The sequence below is a fragment of the Maylandia zebra genome, linkage group LG16 (genome assembly GCF_041146795.1).
Source record: "Maylandia zebra isolate NMK-2024a linkage group LG16, Mzebra_GT3a, whole genome shotgun sequence".
Lineage (NCBI taxonomy): Eukaryota > Metazoa > Chordata > Actinopteri > Cichliformes > Cichlidae > Maylandia > Maylandia zebra.
In genome coordinates this window covers 5,329,729-5,342,089 of record NC_135182.1, presented here as the reverse complement: position 1 = coordinate 5,342,089, position 12,361 = coordinate 5,329,729, and the positions used below count along the sequence as shown (strand labels likewise).

Genomic DNA, 12,361 nt, shown 5'->3' with positions numbered 1-12,361 from the left:
AGAAAAGCTGTAAGGTGTATCCATCCAGTAAGATTCAAGACAAGTTAAATTACTGTAATTAATGTAAATGAGAACAGAAAAGAAAAGCTTGCACGGCTCTTCACTGCGACTGATTATGCAATCAAGGTATTTAACAGTGACTTGATATGAGAAATGACTCCCTGGAAAGAAAACTATAATACCAAATATGCTATATCATAAACAATTACAAAATGAGTATTTTTTGTTTTTATTTTATTTTTTATTTTTTTAAAATATCAATTTTAACAGCATTTTTAAAACACCCCATTAAAATTGTTACAGTATAATAAACATAGAAAGTATTATCAATTCAGTTCAATTCAATTTTATTTATATAGCGCCAAATCACAGCAACAGTCGCCTCAAGGCGCTTTATACTGTAAGGTAGACCCTAAAAATATACATACAGAGAAAAACCCAACAACAAACCCAACAATCAACCTGTGAGCAAGCACTTTGGCGACAGTGGGAAGGAAAACTGTCTGACACAGTTGAAACCCACAATAGTGTTTTTTTTACTGTGTCGAGTGCTCGTTGCCCCACGGGAGTATGAACCACTTACGTTACTTTGAAGTTCAGAAGCCTCCTTGTGATGGAGCTGTTCGGGTGTGTCGGGAATCATGTGGTAGTGACCCTTACTCTCCTCAAATTTCTTCTTGTAGCAGTACTATGGGGGATTCCCAGTAAAGTAAGGCAGCTCAGTACAGCGAATCATTACTTAGCAGAAAATCCTCATAGTTTATGATAGAAAGAAACATAATAGCATTTAAACATAAGGGTTTTTAAAGTTATGTTAAAATAATTGTCAATCTACAAAAGGCAGGAAGAGGAAGTCGGTGTTAAGTGAACATTAATAAAAGACTAGTTTTGTTTGAACTACGGAGGAAAAAAAGTCACTGAAAAGGTTAAGAAGTAGAGGTTATAGAGGGTGATAGTATTCGGGGTCAAAGGTCAAAAGTGAGATGGGTAAAGATCACTACCAGATGAGGTCAGAGAATGATGGATGTCTTTTATGATGGAGCTTAGTGCATAAATCCATGAGATGGTCAGCAGTTTGCTACATTTTGCCGATTGTTACTGTGAGGTGATGGAAACAGAGTTCAGCACACTGTGCAACGAAACCAAACTCGCTCGCTGCAGCTTCCTGTTTGGGAATGTGAGAGGGTTAAAGGTTAATAGTCACACAGGTAGCTTACGTCGCTGGACAGCTTGCTGGTGCTCGTGATGTGCTTCATGGACAGGGACTCGGCCATGTCGGTCACAGGTTTGTGGATCTTCTTCAGGTCACCCTTGTACTTCACCTGTGTGTTATATTGACAGCAGTCACATTAATTAGACACTATGGTAATATATAATGGGCGATATTTGTTTGAAATGGTGAATTTCACAGAAATGTAAAGAATTACTAGGATACATTTAGTTTGTCTCTGTTCTAGTAACAACACCAGGATGCCAAAATCAGATATTGCTTTACTCCCATAGATAAACCAATCAGACAAACTATACAAAAGTATAACAACTGTGGAAAAAATGAATGATTTTTTTGGCCTATGATAAAAACGGTGTGAAGTGATGATAAGATACGCGAGCACCCACCTCACTGGCCAGCACACTGGCTTCCTTGAGAGTCTTGTAAATCTTACTTTCCTTCAGGTCATATTGAGGTTTCTTTCCTTTCATCTCCTTATCAAACTTCTCCTTGTACTTCACCTGTTCATTAGCGTAGGATATGTGTACAAGTTAGTTTATGTATTGACTGAGAGGAAACCAACATCAGCCGACGTCTCCATCATAGTAAAAAACAACTGAAGGACAACAGTTTTTGGATTTGATTAGTGACTCAGATTCCTCGCAGATAGTTTTATAAAAGCTTTGCACAGGCTCTGCGCCACATTTTAAGTATTTAATTTGTTTTTTCTTTCATAAATATGTTGAGCAGTAATGAAAAGTGTGTAATAGATTGGTTGCAAATGTAAAACTGATTCTGATGCATTTATTAACTTTAAAGTTGATCAAACTGATCAGACAAGATGCTTTGTACTGTAAACATAAGCAAATAAAGCATCCTGTAATTCACATAAACACAAACATGAACTTCATATATAATAAAATATATATGGAAAAGGTAAGGCGGTGTGGTTGTGGACGCAGGTCAGGTGTGGTTTGGCTCCACAGGTCAAACCACTTTAGAGTGAAGGCAGAACACAGGAACACGTTTGAAAAGGTGTGCTATAAAAACATGTGTATATCTAACAGGAATTGTGGCTAACTTTTCACTACTGTAACCGTATTCCAAACTTTTAGGAGGGCCTACACCACCCCTTAGGATTGCGATGAAAATGGAGCACAGCACGGTGAACTACTGGACATACACATGTTTTTAAGAACAATTCAAGTTCATTTTTAGAAAAGCCTTTTGTCACATTCAGAAACAAACAGACATGGAGACTTAAAGGGAAATAATGGGAAAAATCTGAAAAGACAGTTTAAATAAACACATAGTATTAGCGCCAGGCAGCTAATGCAGTAACGCTGTTCTCTATGCTTAGCAATGAGGCACATCTTGTAATGGAAATATAAAAAAAGCAGAGGGTGGACACTGCAAAGAAAAGAAAGAGCAAATCAAATAGGAACTTTGTAAGATTTGATTTGTGAATCAATATTTTCTCAAAAGTTCCAGATGTTTATCTTAAAGGCTCAGTGAACCCTGTATTCAGCCAGTCTGTGGGTCAGCAGGAAGGGGGACAGAGAGACAGAGAGGACAGACAAGCAGCAGCAGTCCGTCAGTTTTAGGGCATAAACCTCCTTACATCACTAGTCACCGCACTCATTTTCTTAATGTGGCGCATCAGGGGGGTATCATAGGAAGCTGCTCCATGGAGGGAGGGCTTATCCTCCACCTACAAAGCGCAGTGAGATGGAGGGATGAGAACACACAGACTAGGATGTTATGGAAGTAGACAGAAGAGGAAAGAGATTAAGGTTGAGAAGAAGAGTTATAGTATTGAAGGATGGAGGAAGAGGAGGACAGGTATAAGGATGGTGGTGGGACATGTACAATGGTATGGTTAAACATCTATATCTACTTTCATGGAGTAACATGGATTATAATGCAGGATGGCAGAGGAAGCGCAGTGGAAGAGCTGCTAGTTGTATCATTAGGCCAACACGACTGCTGCTAAGCATCTACCACAGCACTACTAGTCTGCTAATATTAGCTTGTGGAAGCTGATCTGACAGTTAAAATCCAGGCAGCTGATCTTTCCAACTGGCTGCCACCTAAATAAATAATTAAATGAATGAATAAATGAATAAATGAATAAACAAGGGAAGCCTTTTCTATGAGATGACAATCGTTGCGACCCAGTGGCAAAGGAACCCGACTGTCCAGGGCTGGATGAGACAGGTGAGCAAATTCATTTAGTGTACCTGGCTTGTCAGCTTGGACACCTCAGTTGCCAAAGCGATATCTGGGCGGTGGGCTAGAGAGCCTCCACGGCTGGCCTCTTCACGTGCTTTCTCACGGTAGCCAATCTGATGGGCACAAGACCCGACAAGAGTCAGTTGATCATGTAGAAACTACAGTACAGGGATGGGTACTATAGGGATGCTCCTTTTTTCTCTTCTTTTGTCTTGAGTTGAGCCTTTAAACACATTTACATGTACTGAGCTGGTGAGTCAGTATCAGTGTACTTCATGGTTACCTGACTGATGAGTTTAGCAGCCTGGGTAGCCTTCTTTATGTCAGGACGGTCAACTACAGTAGTGTAGTGCAGGCTGGCTTTGGCATCTTTCTTGTAGGCCACCTGTCCAGTTGGACAAAATTGGAAATGCAATATAGTAAACCTGACTTCCACATCCACAGACAACTATGAAAAGCTGAAAAAATTACCCCCAAGTCCAACTACCCCAACTGTTTTAGCCCATTTGTGGAAATGACTCACATTGCTCTGATTTTTGGCCACGTCCATGGCATGCTGAACATCAGGCGGCACAATCATGTGGTTATATATGGACTTGCCCTTTTCCTTCTCAAACTTTTCTTTGTACACTTTCTAAAAAGATAGAACAGCACATCAAGCCCAGCTGCAAACAAACAGTCCAGGGTTACACGCTGGCTGAGCTCATTTTGTGAAACGCATGTAATAGTAAGACAGTCATACCCCGCTGACAAGTTTGTTGACTGTCCTGCTGTGGGCAGTATCACGAGTGTCGGACAGGGTGGTGAATGAGCCGGACTGCATTTCCTTCTTACTGGCCTCCTTGTATTTGCTCTGATGAACAATAAAATAAAGAATAAAAACATTTAAAAACTCATAAGTTTTACCTAAGGGTATACTATATATACCCTATAGTACAGTTAATTTTTTGCTGAACAGTTCTTACCTCTGAGGCCAGAACACGCACAGCCTTGGCATGGAGAATTTGAGGAGTGTCCAGGACAGGCATGTAGTGTCCCTTTTCCTTCTCATACTTCTGTTTATATTTCACCTGGGATGGGCAAAAGAAAAAAGAAGCAGTTTAGGACATTAAACATCACATTCTTAAGCATCACTATCTGGCCTTTAGTAGTTTTAACTAAATATGGTGTCTCTAATAAAGAATGGGGAAACTTACCTCACTGGCCATTTCAGCATTCTTCATGCACAGTAAGGTTAACTTGTCATCGACCACAGGTATCACGCAGCCCTTCATGATCTCTTTGTCGTACTTGTACTCAACCTGTTGGTAAAATATGGCGGTGAAAAAAAGAGAGCAACAGTGCTGCATGTTGCTAAAATGACACACATTAAAATAAGAGGTCCCAACTCACATCGCTCTGCTGCAAGGAGTTCTTGGCAGCATTGACAAAGTCGGGCCTGTCCGCTGTCCAGATCCACTGGTTCTTGGTTGCTTCATACTTCTTCTTGTAGTCAAGCTAGAAATATAGCAAAATAAAACAGAATCAAAAACTGGATGTTAGCACAAATTTGGGTTTAAAAATGTCATTTGAAAATTCTGGCACTCGAGATGCTCACATTGGTGATGTTCTTGTAGGCCTCCTTAGCGGCACGGATCTCGTGAGCTTCGGGGTCAATGTTGATGTGGGCCTTGCTCTTTTCATACACCTCTTTGTACTTCAGCTGCAAGACACATAAAATATACAAAAGTACATTTTGTATTTTGGTTTCCTGTGCCAGTGTATGAAAGAATATTTTAAAAGTGCAGTGCAGACTTACATTGCTGGTGATCTCCTTGACCTTCTTCATGTGTTGTTGGTGTGGAGTGTCATAAGGTAAGGTGTAAGCCTTTGCCTTGGTCTTGTTATACTCCATCTTGTAGATGATCTAAGCAGATGTAGATAGTAACAGGTGAAATTTAAACACAAAAAAACCCACTGCTTCTTCACAAGTTCTTGTAAAAATCTAAACATAATAATAAAAACCTTGCAAACCCAACACTTACATCACTGATCTTCTTGCTGCGTTTGTGGGCCTCATACTCAGGAGTCTCCAGAACAGAGGTGAACTTGTCCTTGGCACGTTCATACTGCTCTCTATACTTCCACTGATAGAACAAGGATAATGTGAAAACAAAAGAAAGTTAGCATCATGCAATGAAATTGCTGCTGTATTAATTTGCTTGTCTTTATGAATTTTTTTGTTGTTGTTGTCTTTATGAATATAACAAGCAACTTCTAAAGTGGTAGAAAAACTGTCCAAGAAAACATCGAAAAAGTCTTGCAGACACTATACATATACAACCCTACTGCAGATTTTTAAAAAAGTCCTATTTCAGCTTCTTAAGAGTCAGTTGAGATGATAGCGCTAATTTTAAAACATCGCTAGCGTTATAGCATATTATAGCTAATTTTAAGGAAAAATTAATTACTTTTTTTTTTCTTGGATAGCTTTTAAACACTATCGGAGCAAGTTGGCTAGCATGTAGTTATAATTAAATCAATATGCAACATCGACTGAGTGAAACAAAGCAATGGAAAAGCTTATAGGCATGCTCGATGAGAGACGTGCACGTGCACAGAGGGATGCATTATTCATGTGACAATAGAGACAGTTAAATGCCTTACCACCATCATGAAAGTCTGCAGTGCCCACATGGTTTAAGATGATGTATGTATGTATGTATGTATGTATGTATGTATATATATATATATATATATATATATATATATATATATATATATATATATATATATATATATATATATATATATATATATATATTTATTTGATTTATATATATATAGTTTAACATAAGAGAAGACTCTGTGATTGCTATTTTGGTCAAAACTAACAAATTCCAGGAGAAGCTATAATGTACTAAATTTTACTGCATTTCTGACTTTAGATACCAAATTGCTCAAAGGCAGTTGGGCAAACAGTGTTAAAGCTTCGGTAATGAATTGCCCATGAAGAAAAGCAAATGAGCGATGGAGGGATTAGAGCATGGAAGAAGGATGGACTATGTGGGAGTTAAAGCCACTTTTAAATGGAATGACTGGATGGAAAGATTTTCTGCAGGATGGGGATTTTATGTGATAAGACCTTGTCCACAAACAGCAGGGAGGAACAAAGTCACCTCCATCTATGACTTGAGTCTTATGATATATAACACATGGTCTATTTTGTGCCTGTTTGTGGACAGAGATCAAAGTTATCATGCTTCCCTTCTCTCTTTGTTTACCTTACTGCCCATAGTGGTCTGGTAAAGGGCTGTGAGGATGTCAGGGCGGAGTAGCTCATTGCAGCCACCCTTTAGTAGATCCTTTGCTCTGGATTTATACATTTTCTGTCCACATACACAATGACATACACACACACACACACACACACACACACACACACACACACACACACACACACACAGCATGCCATAGTTGAGGACACAAAAGGAAAACAGCAGTAACATGGGGGAGGACTGGAGAAGAACTCCGGATCCAAGTGTGACGATGGTGCTGTCTGTCCTTATCTGTGCCCTCAGAGTGACAGGGATGATCATCTACAGCGAGTGTGAGACGATCGGCTCAGTGGATTGAATTGTTACTGTGCTAGTGATTAAACTGTCATTTCTGATGGAGCAGATGAAGGACAACACTGCATAACACTCAGCATTCCAGCTGCTGTTTGAGTGGCAGTTCAACAGCAACCTGTGTGGGACAAAATGAAGAAACTGATACAAAAGGGAAATAATTTTTTTTGAGTTGGGAGCTCTATAAATGCCATGCGATGTCCACCATCAGCAGTCCTGCTGACAACCTCATGCACCGGTGTCAGGGCTCTTCGGGGACCAGACCGGAGGTGGCAGGCCGGTGGTACAACGTGACCAGGGCGTTTACCTGGCTCATCTTCCTGTTCTCCCTGGCCAGTTGATATCTAGGATCATCTGTAGTTATGGTGAACTTATCCTTGGTCTTCTCATAGTCTGCTCTGTAAGCCCTCTGCTCAAAGTGTCAGAAGGTAGTTAAAAAGGAGTCCCCAGAGAACAAAATGTTTCATCTCGCGTCATGTGGATGAAACATTTTAAGAATTTAAGGAAGGTAAAAACTGACTGATGTAAAGAACAAAGGGAAACATTTTAAACACTTGACTTTAAGGGTAAACACAAAAACAGTCAGTGATAAACAGTGTAGGCAATTATAAAATACTACAGTGAATTCCTGTTTTTTTTTTTACCTCCACGCTGAGAGTCCAATAGAGAAGCACAGAAAAATAGAAATGTGGTTAACTGTTTCATTTGATTTACAAATGCGTTAACAAACTAAATCCAATTTTTATTTATTGCTGGAGGTTAAAGAATGACGGGACTCACATCGTTTATGAGAACGGAGGCTTGCTTGGCGGCTTGGAAGAATGGAGTGTCGCTGGTATACTTGAAGTTGCCTCTGTTCTTCTCAAAGGAGGCTTTGTACAGTCTCTGCAGACAGACAATACAACTTTTATTAAGAAAATACAGAAACTATACCTCGATACTGCAAATCATAAACAGGTGCCATATAAATAAAAATGAAGCTTAATGTCACTGATGCTTTACCTCACTGTAGAGCGTCTTGTTCCTCTCAGCCTGCACCAGCTCAGGTGTGTCCCATACAAAGCAGCCAATACCCTTCAGCCAATCCAGGTCCTCCTTATACTTGACCTAAAAAAAACACATAAAATGAGATTAAATTAAATTGAAATGTTGTGTAGTGTCTCAGTGCTCATTGTACTGAATACTCTTTAATGAACTGTAAACATTTTACCACACGGTGAATAAAGTCACGAGTACTCACGTCACTAACGTTACCGCTGACAATCTTGCTGAAGAAGAGTTCGGGACGATCGGGGATGGACTTCCAGGTCCCCAGAGAGCTAATATACTTCTCTCTGTATTTAACCTGATAAGAGAGGAAAAAAACAGTAGATGGAGATGCAAAAGCTCAAAACATGTACATTTATAAAGACATTTATAGTTAACAATGAGCCAGATCATTTCAACTGCCGACCTCGCTAATGTCATCAGTGACCCTGCGATGGTAAGTGATGTCCAGAGCATCCTTGACTGTGTGGTAGTGTCCCTTGGAAAGCTCAAAGGTTTCTTTGTAGCGCAGCTGAAGAAACGAAGGAGAAAACGTGTCATATACATTCATCAAACACACATAATGTGATTTATAGCATCTACAATTTCACACTGACTTGTACAGTATTTGTGGTAAAAGGGTAAAATCAGATAAACAGATAAAGAATATTTATATTTTGACATGGGATAAAATTCACTATTAGTTAATGAAATCTCTTAAATTTGACCGTTTTCAGTGGAAAAATTATTAACAAACAGTCTGACTCCTATAATTCCTGAATGCATAACAGTTTCAAACTAAATCACAAGTTTCCTAAATGAGCAAACTCACATCACTGGACTGCAGGTAGGACTTCTTGGCACGGATCAGGAGAGGTGTGTCAGCAATGGCAGTGTACCGGTGTTTCATCTTCTCATACTGTTCTTTGTATTTGTTCTAAGGGAAGAAACGATTGAGACAACACCTTAGAAATTGGCTTCAGAGGAGACTGCAATTGCTGTAATTTCAATTATTTTGGCAAAGTATAAGAGTATATAGAAAGCAGCTACAGTAAATAGTGTAAACAAAATAAAATACAAACAATTTTAGGTTGAGGTTTCAGTGACAGCGGCATTAAATGAGAACGAAGGATCAGACTTACATCACTGTAGAACACTTTCATTTTTCTAGCATGGCCCATATTTGGAGTATTGATTTCTGGAGTGAAATGAGCTCTTTGTTTGGCAGCCAGATCTACGTACTGGTACTGTAGCAGAAGGGAAAAAATATTGATTAGATTATCAGGAAAGACACACACATACATATAATAGATTCAGTTATTCATGCTGTTTATTTGAGCTTGCCTGGTTAACCAGCTGCTGGGCCCACTTGACTCTCCGAATGTCCACAGAGTCTGCAGTTGTGGTGACTTTGGCCATGTCCTCCTTGCTCTGAGCTTTGTAGATCAGCTGGAAAGAAACAGAGCGAATGTCAAAACGTGTGGCTTTTGTTTTTTAGAATATACTGCAAGCTCATTTTTGTTTGGAAAGCAGATCACATGAAGCTATAATACGATGAAGCACATTTAGGAAACCAACTCACGTTGCTCATGTGCGTCTTCAGCTCAGTCACACGCTTATACTCAGGCGTGTCCAGGACCACAGAGAATTTAGCAAGGTTCTTCTTAGCCTCCACTGGATAGCTCACCTATAAGAGAGAAAAAATAGTTTATATGAATGATGCAGATGCCTGAATATGCATTGGAAAGGAAAAATAGGAATCCATTCTATCCAAAAAGACGTACCCTGAATTTGGTGACGTCGCGGACACGGACCATCTCTGGGGTGTTATACAAGAAGCAGCCAATGCCTCTCAGCCACATCAGGTCCTCTTTGTATTTCAGCTAAAAACACAAAACAATTTAAAAAATTATTTTAAAAAACATCTTCAAACTCCACCTTTTGTTTTAATTTTATTCTTTACATACGTCGCTGGTGATCTCATTGACGTGGTGGTAGTGCATGAGCTCAGGCGTTATGGGCAACGATATCAGCTGGCCTCTGCTGTTGTAGTATTTCTCTTTGTAGCACAACTAGGGTAAGAAGGGAACAAAAAAAGTCCATCTTACAGCATGAATTTTTAAAAAAAAGGACATGAATGTTGTAATCTGTGGGTGCCCGTACGTCACTGAGGTGCTCCTGGTTCATCTTGACTTGTTTAATATCAGGAGTGTCATAGGTTGTGTGGATCTTGTCCTTTTGCTTGTGGTAAGTCTCACGATACAGACGCTGGAGGAGCAAGAAACACATGCACAGCACTGTTTTATGCAGCATTTAACATCCATCACAAGGAAATGAAACATTAATCTACAACAGTGGGTCTGGCTTAAGTATAACAGCTGTGTGTCATCTTACTTCATTGATGATCTTGTTAGCCTTCCTTGCAGTGACAAAGTTGACACCCTCTGGGTGAAGAGTGTAGCCTTTAGCCTTCACCATCTCATAGGCCTCCTTGTATTTCACCTGCAAGGATAAAAACAAAAGTGTGTCATTCAGAGACATCAAATTACCGTAAAAATAAAAAAGTTCTGATCTGCCCAAGCGTGTGTTTGACTTACATTGCTGGAGACAACAGTGTTCAACTTGACCTGCTTGATGAGGGGGGTGTCATGAGGCAGTGAATAACCGGTTGGCATGAAGCTCTTGTTAGCTTCTTTGTACCAGTTCTAAGAGAAGTCAACACACATGATGAGAGATGTTGTTAAAAATTTTAAATATTGATACTATACAATATATGATAATAATTGTTAAACAATCACACTGAATATGAAGGAACGTTATCTTACATCACTCTGGATGTAGTTGGCCAGACGGGCTCTTTCTGTTTCAATGGTAACAGCAGGAGCGGTGTTGGTACCCTTGATATTGGCGTTGTAATCATAGCGGTAGTGCAGCTGGGAAAACAAATGGAAAAAAAAAGGATGAGATTTGCGATCTTACTTCTTTTCGTTTGTAATGTACAAAGAGAGTGTTAACAAACTACTGAGCTAGCATGAATCTAAGACAATAAAATCCCTTACGTCACTCAGGTTCTGAGCGTTCTGCTTGGCGGTCTCGTACACTGGAGTCTCCGTCACCACTGAATATTCTTTGAAAGCATCTTTGCCTTTGGCTCTGTACTTGTTCTAGAATCAAAAATGAAGCATAGCAATCATTTGTTAGGACAAAATCCTTATAAAGGAGATGAACTAAAGTTAGAAACTTAAAACAATGAAGAGGATGGAGAATGAGTGTGTTGCTTGGGCTAACCTCACTCTGAAGATTATCAGCGTTCTTGACACGGAGGATCTCTGGCGTGTCCCAGGCATAGCAACCAATACCTTTGAGCCAGTTCAGATCATCCTTGTAGAAGATCTGGGGAGAGGTAAAATGTTGTGGCTGAAATTAGTTTCAGTGCATAGGATTCAAGAATGTAGCTATTTGATTTCTTTTACATACAATAAGGCAACAAAACATCCTGACCTTTCATATTTTTTAAGAAATAAACAAAAAAGGAATAGAAAAAAACTCAGTGTGGTTTAACTGATTTTCAATATTCTCACAAAAATGAAAAACAAAAACAAATAAAATAAGAAAAAATATAAAATGTAAACATATAGGATCATAGCACAGAGAATGATAGAGCTGACAAAATAAGCAATAACCAGCACAGAATATCAAAGCTGAGGACTGCTACTTACGTCGCTGAGCTGTTCATTGACTTTGCGTGCCTGCACGTACACCTGCATGTCAGGCATGCAAATCCACTGGTGCAGATACTTGCGGTAGTTGATCTCGCTGACGGCATTCTGGGTACTACGGGCAGACAGGATATCCAACATGTCTGGGGGGATGTGGTTCTTGGCCTTGGTTTTCTCATAGTTCTCCTTGTACAGACGCTGCAATGATGGAAAAACAGATGGTTCTTTCAGTTGTCATATGCACAATAAAATCTACACAGGGATGCATGTTTTTGTAATATAGAGCTAATCAAACAACACAGCCGCTCTATTGCTCATCAAGAGAAATGTCAATATGTGGAAGGTGTAAGGGCAAAACAAATGGAGCTTACATCTAGGACGAGTTTTCCAGCTTTGACGCAACGAGCAGTTCCAGGATCGTCCTCCAGTGACTTGGGCAGGCTGTAGAGAGATTTGAACTTCTCGTAGTCCTCCTTGTACTTCACCTGAACGGGAGAGAGGATTCATATTGCCTTGTAAAGATCAGAAATTGAACATCATCATAACAATAATATGAAATAAAAATT

At 39.6% G+C, this 12,361-nt stretch overlaps 1 protein-coding gene across 17 annotated transcripts in view; it reads right to left on the bottom strand.

Annotated features, from left to right (window-relative positions):
• The window catches only part of neb (nebulin), a 62,504-nt gene that overhangs the window by 15,681 nt on the left and 34,462 nt on the right, over window positions 1–12,361 (bottom strand). For 11 of the 17 annotated variants that reach the window (XM_076875320.1, XM_076875327.1, XM_076875328.1 and 8 more), the window contains 33 exons: window positions 12,167–12,280; window positions 11,796–11,993; window positions 11,365–11,469; window positions 11,136–11,240; window positions 10,902–11,009; window positions 10,674–10,781; window positions 10,471–10,578; window positions 10,240–10,344; window positions 10,044–10,148; window positions 9,861–9,959; window positions 9,659–9,763; window positions 9,421–9,525; window positions 9,219–9,323; window positions 8,909–9,013; window positions 8,504–8,608; window positions 8,291–8,395; window positions 8,053–8,157; window positions 7,831–7,935; window positions 6,706–6,810; window positions 5,467–5,568; window positions 5,241–5,348; window positions 5,040–5,144; window positions 4,835–4,939; window positions 4,639–4,743; window positions 4,408–4,512; window positions 4,185–4,295; window positions 3,966–4,076; window positions 3,726–3,827; window positions 3,451–3,555; window positions 2,832–2,921; window positions 1,618–1,731; window positions 1,218–1,322; window positions 584–688 (listed from right to left, as the gene is read on the bottom strand). In XM_076875320.1, coding sequence (XP_076731435.1) covers window positions 584–688; window positions 1,218–1,322; window positions 1,618–1,731; window positions 2,832–2,921; window positions 3,451–3,555; window positions 3,726–3,827; window positions 3,966–4,076; window positions 4,185–4,295; window positions 4,408–4,512; window positions 4,639–4,743; window positions 4,835–4,939; window positions 5,040–5,144; window positions 5,241–5,348; window positions 5,467–5,568; window positions 6,706–6,810; window positions 7,831–7,935; window positions 8,053–8,157; window positions 8,291–8,395; window positions 8,504–8,608; window positions 8,909–9,013; window positions 9,219–9,323; window positions 9,421–9,525; window positions 9,659–9,763; window positions 9,861–9,959; window positions 10,044–10,148; window positions 10,240–10,344; window positions 10,471–10,578; window positions 10,674–10,781; window positions 10,902–11,009; window positions 11,136–11,240; window positions 11,365–11,469; window positions 11,796–11,993; window positions 12,167–12,280 — 3,573 coding nt within the window. Of the gene's footprint in view, window positions 1–583; window positions 689–1,217; window positions 1,323–1,617; window positions 1,732–2,831; window positions 2,922–3,450; window positions 3,556–3,725; window positions 3,828–3,965; window positions 4,077–4,184; window positions 4,296–4,407; window positions 4,513–4,638; window positions 4,744–4,834; window positions 4,940–5,039; window positions 5,145–5,240; window positions 5,349–5,466; window positions 5,569–6,705; window positions 6,811–7,357; window positions 7,460–7,830; window positions 7,936–8,052; window positions 8,158–8,290; window positions 8,396–8,503; window positions 8,609–8,908; window positions 9,014–9,218; window positions 9,324–9,420; window positions 9,526–9,658; window positions 9,764–9,860; window positions 9,960–10,043; window positions 10,149–10,239; window positions 10,345–10,470; window positions 10,579–10,673; window positions 10,782–10,901; window positions 11,010–11,135; window positions 11,241–11,364; window positions 11,470–11,795; window positions 11,994–12,166; window positions 12,281–12,361 lie in introns of all 17 variants that reach the window. The other 6 variants (XM_024805524.1, XM_024805529.1, XM_024805531.1 and 3 more) reach the window with 4 other exon arrangements.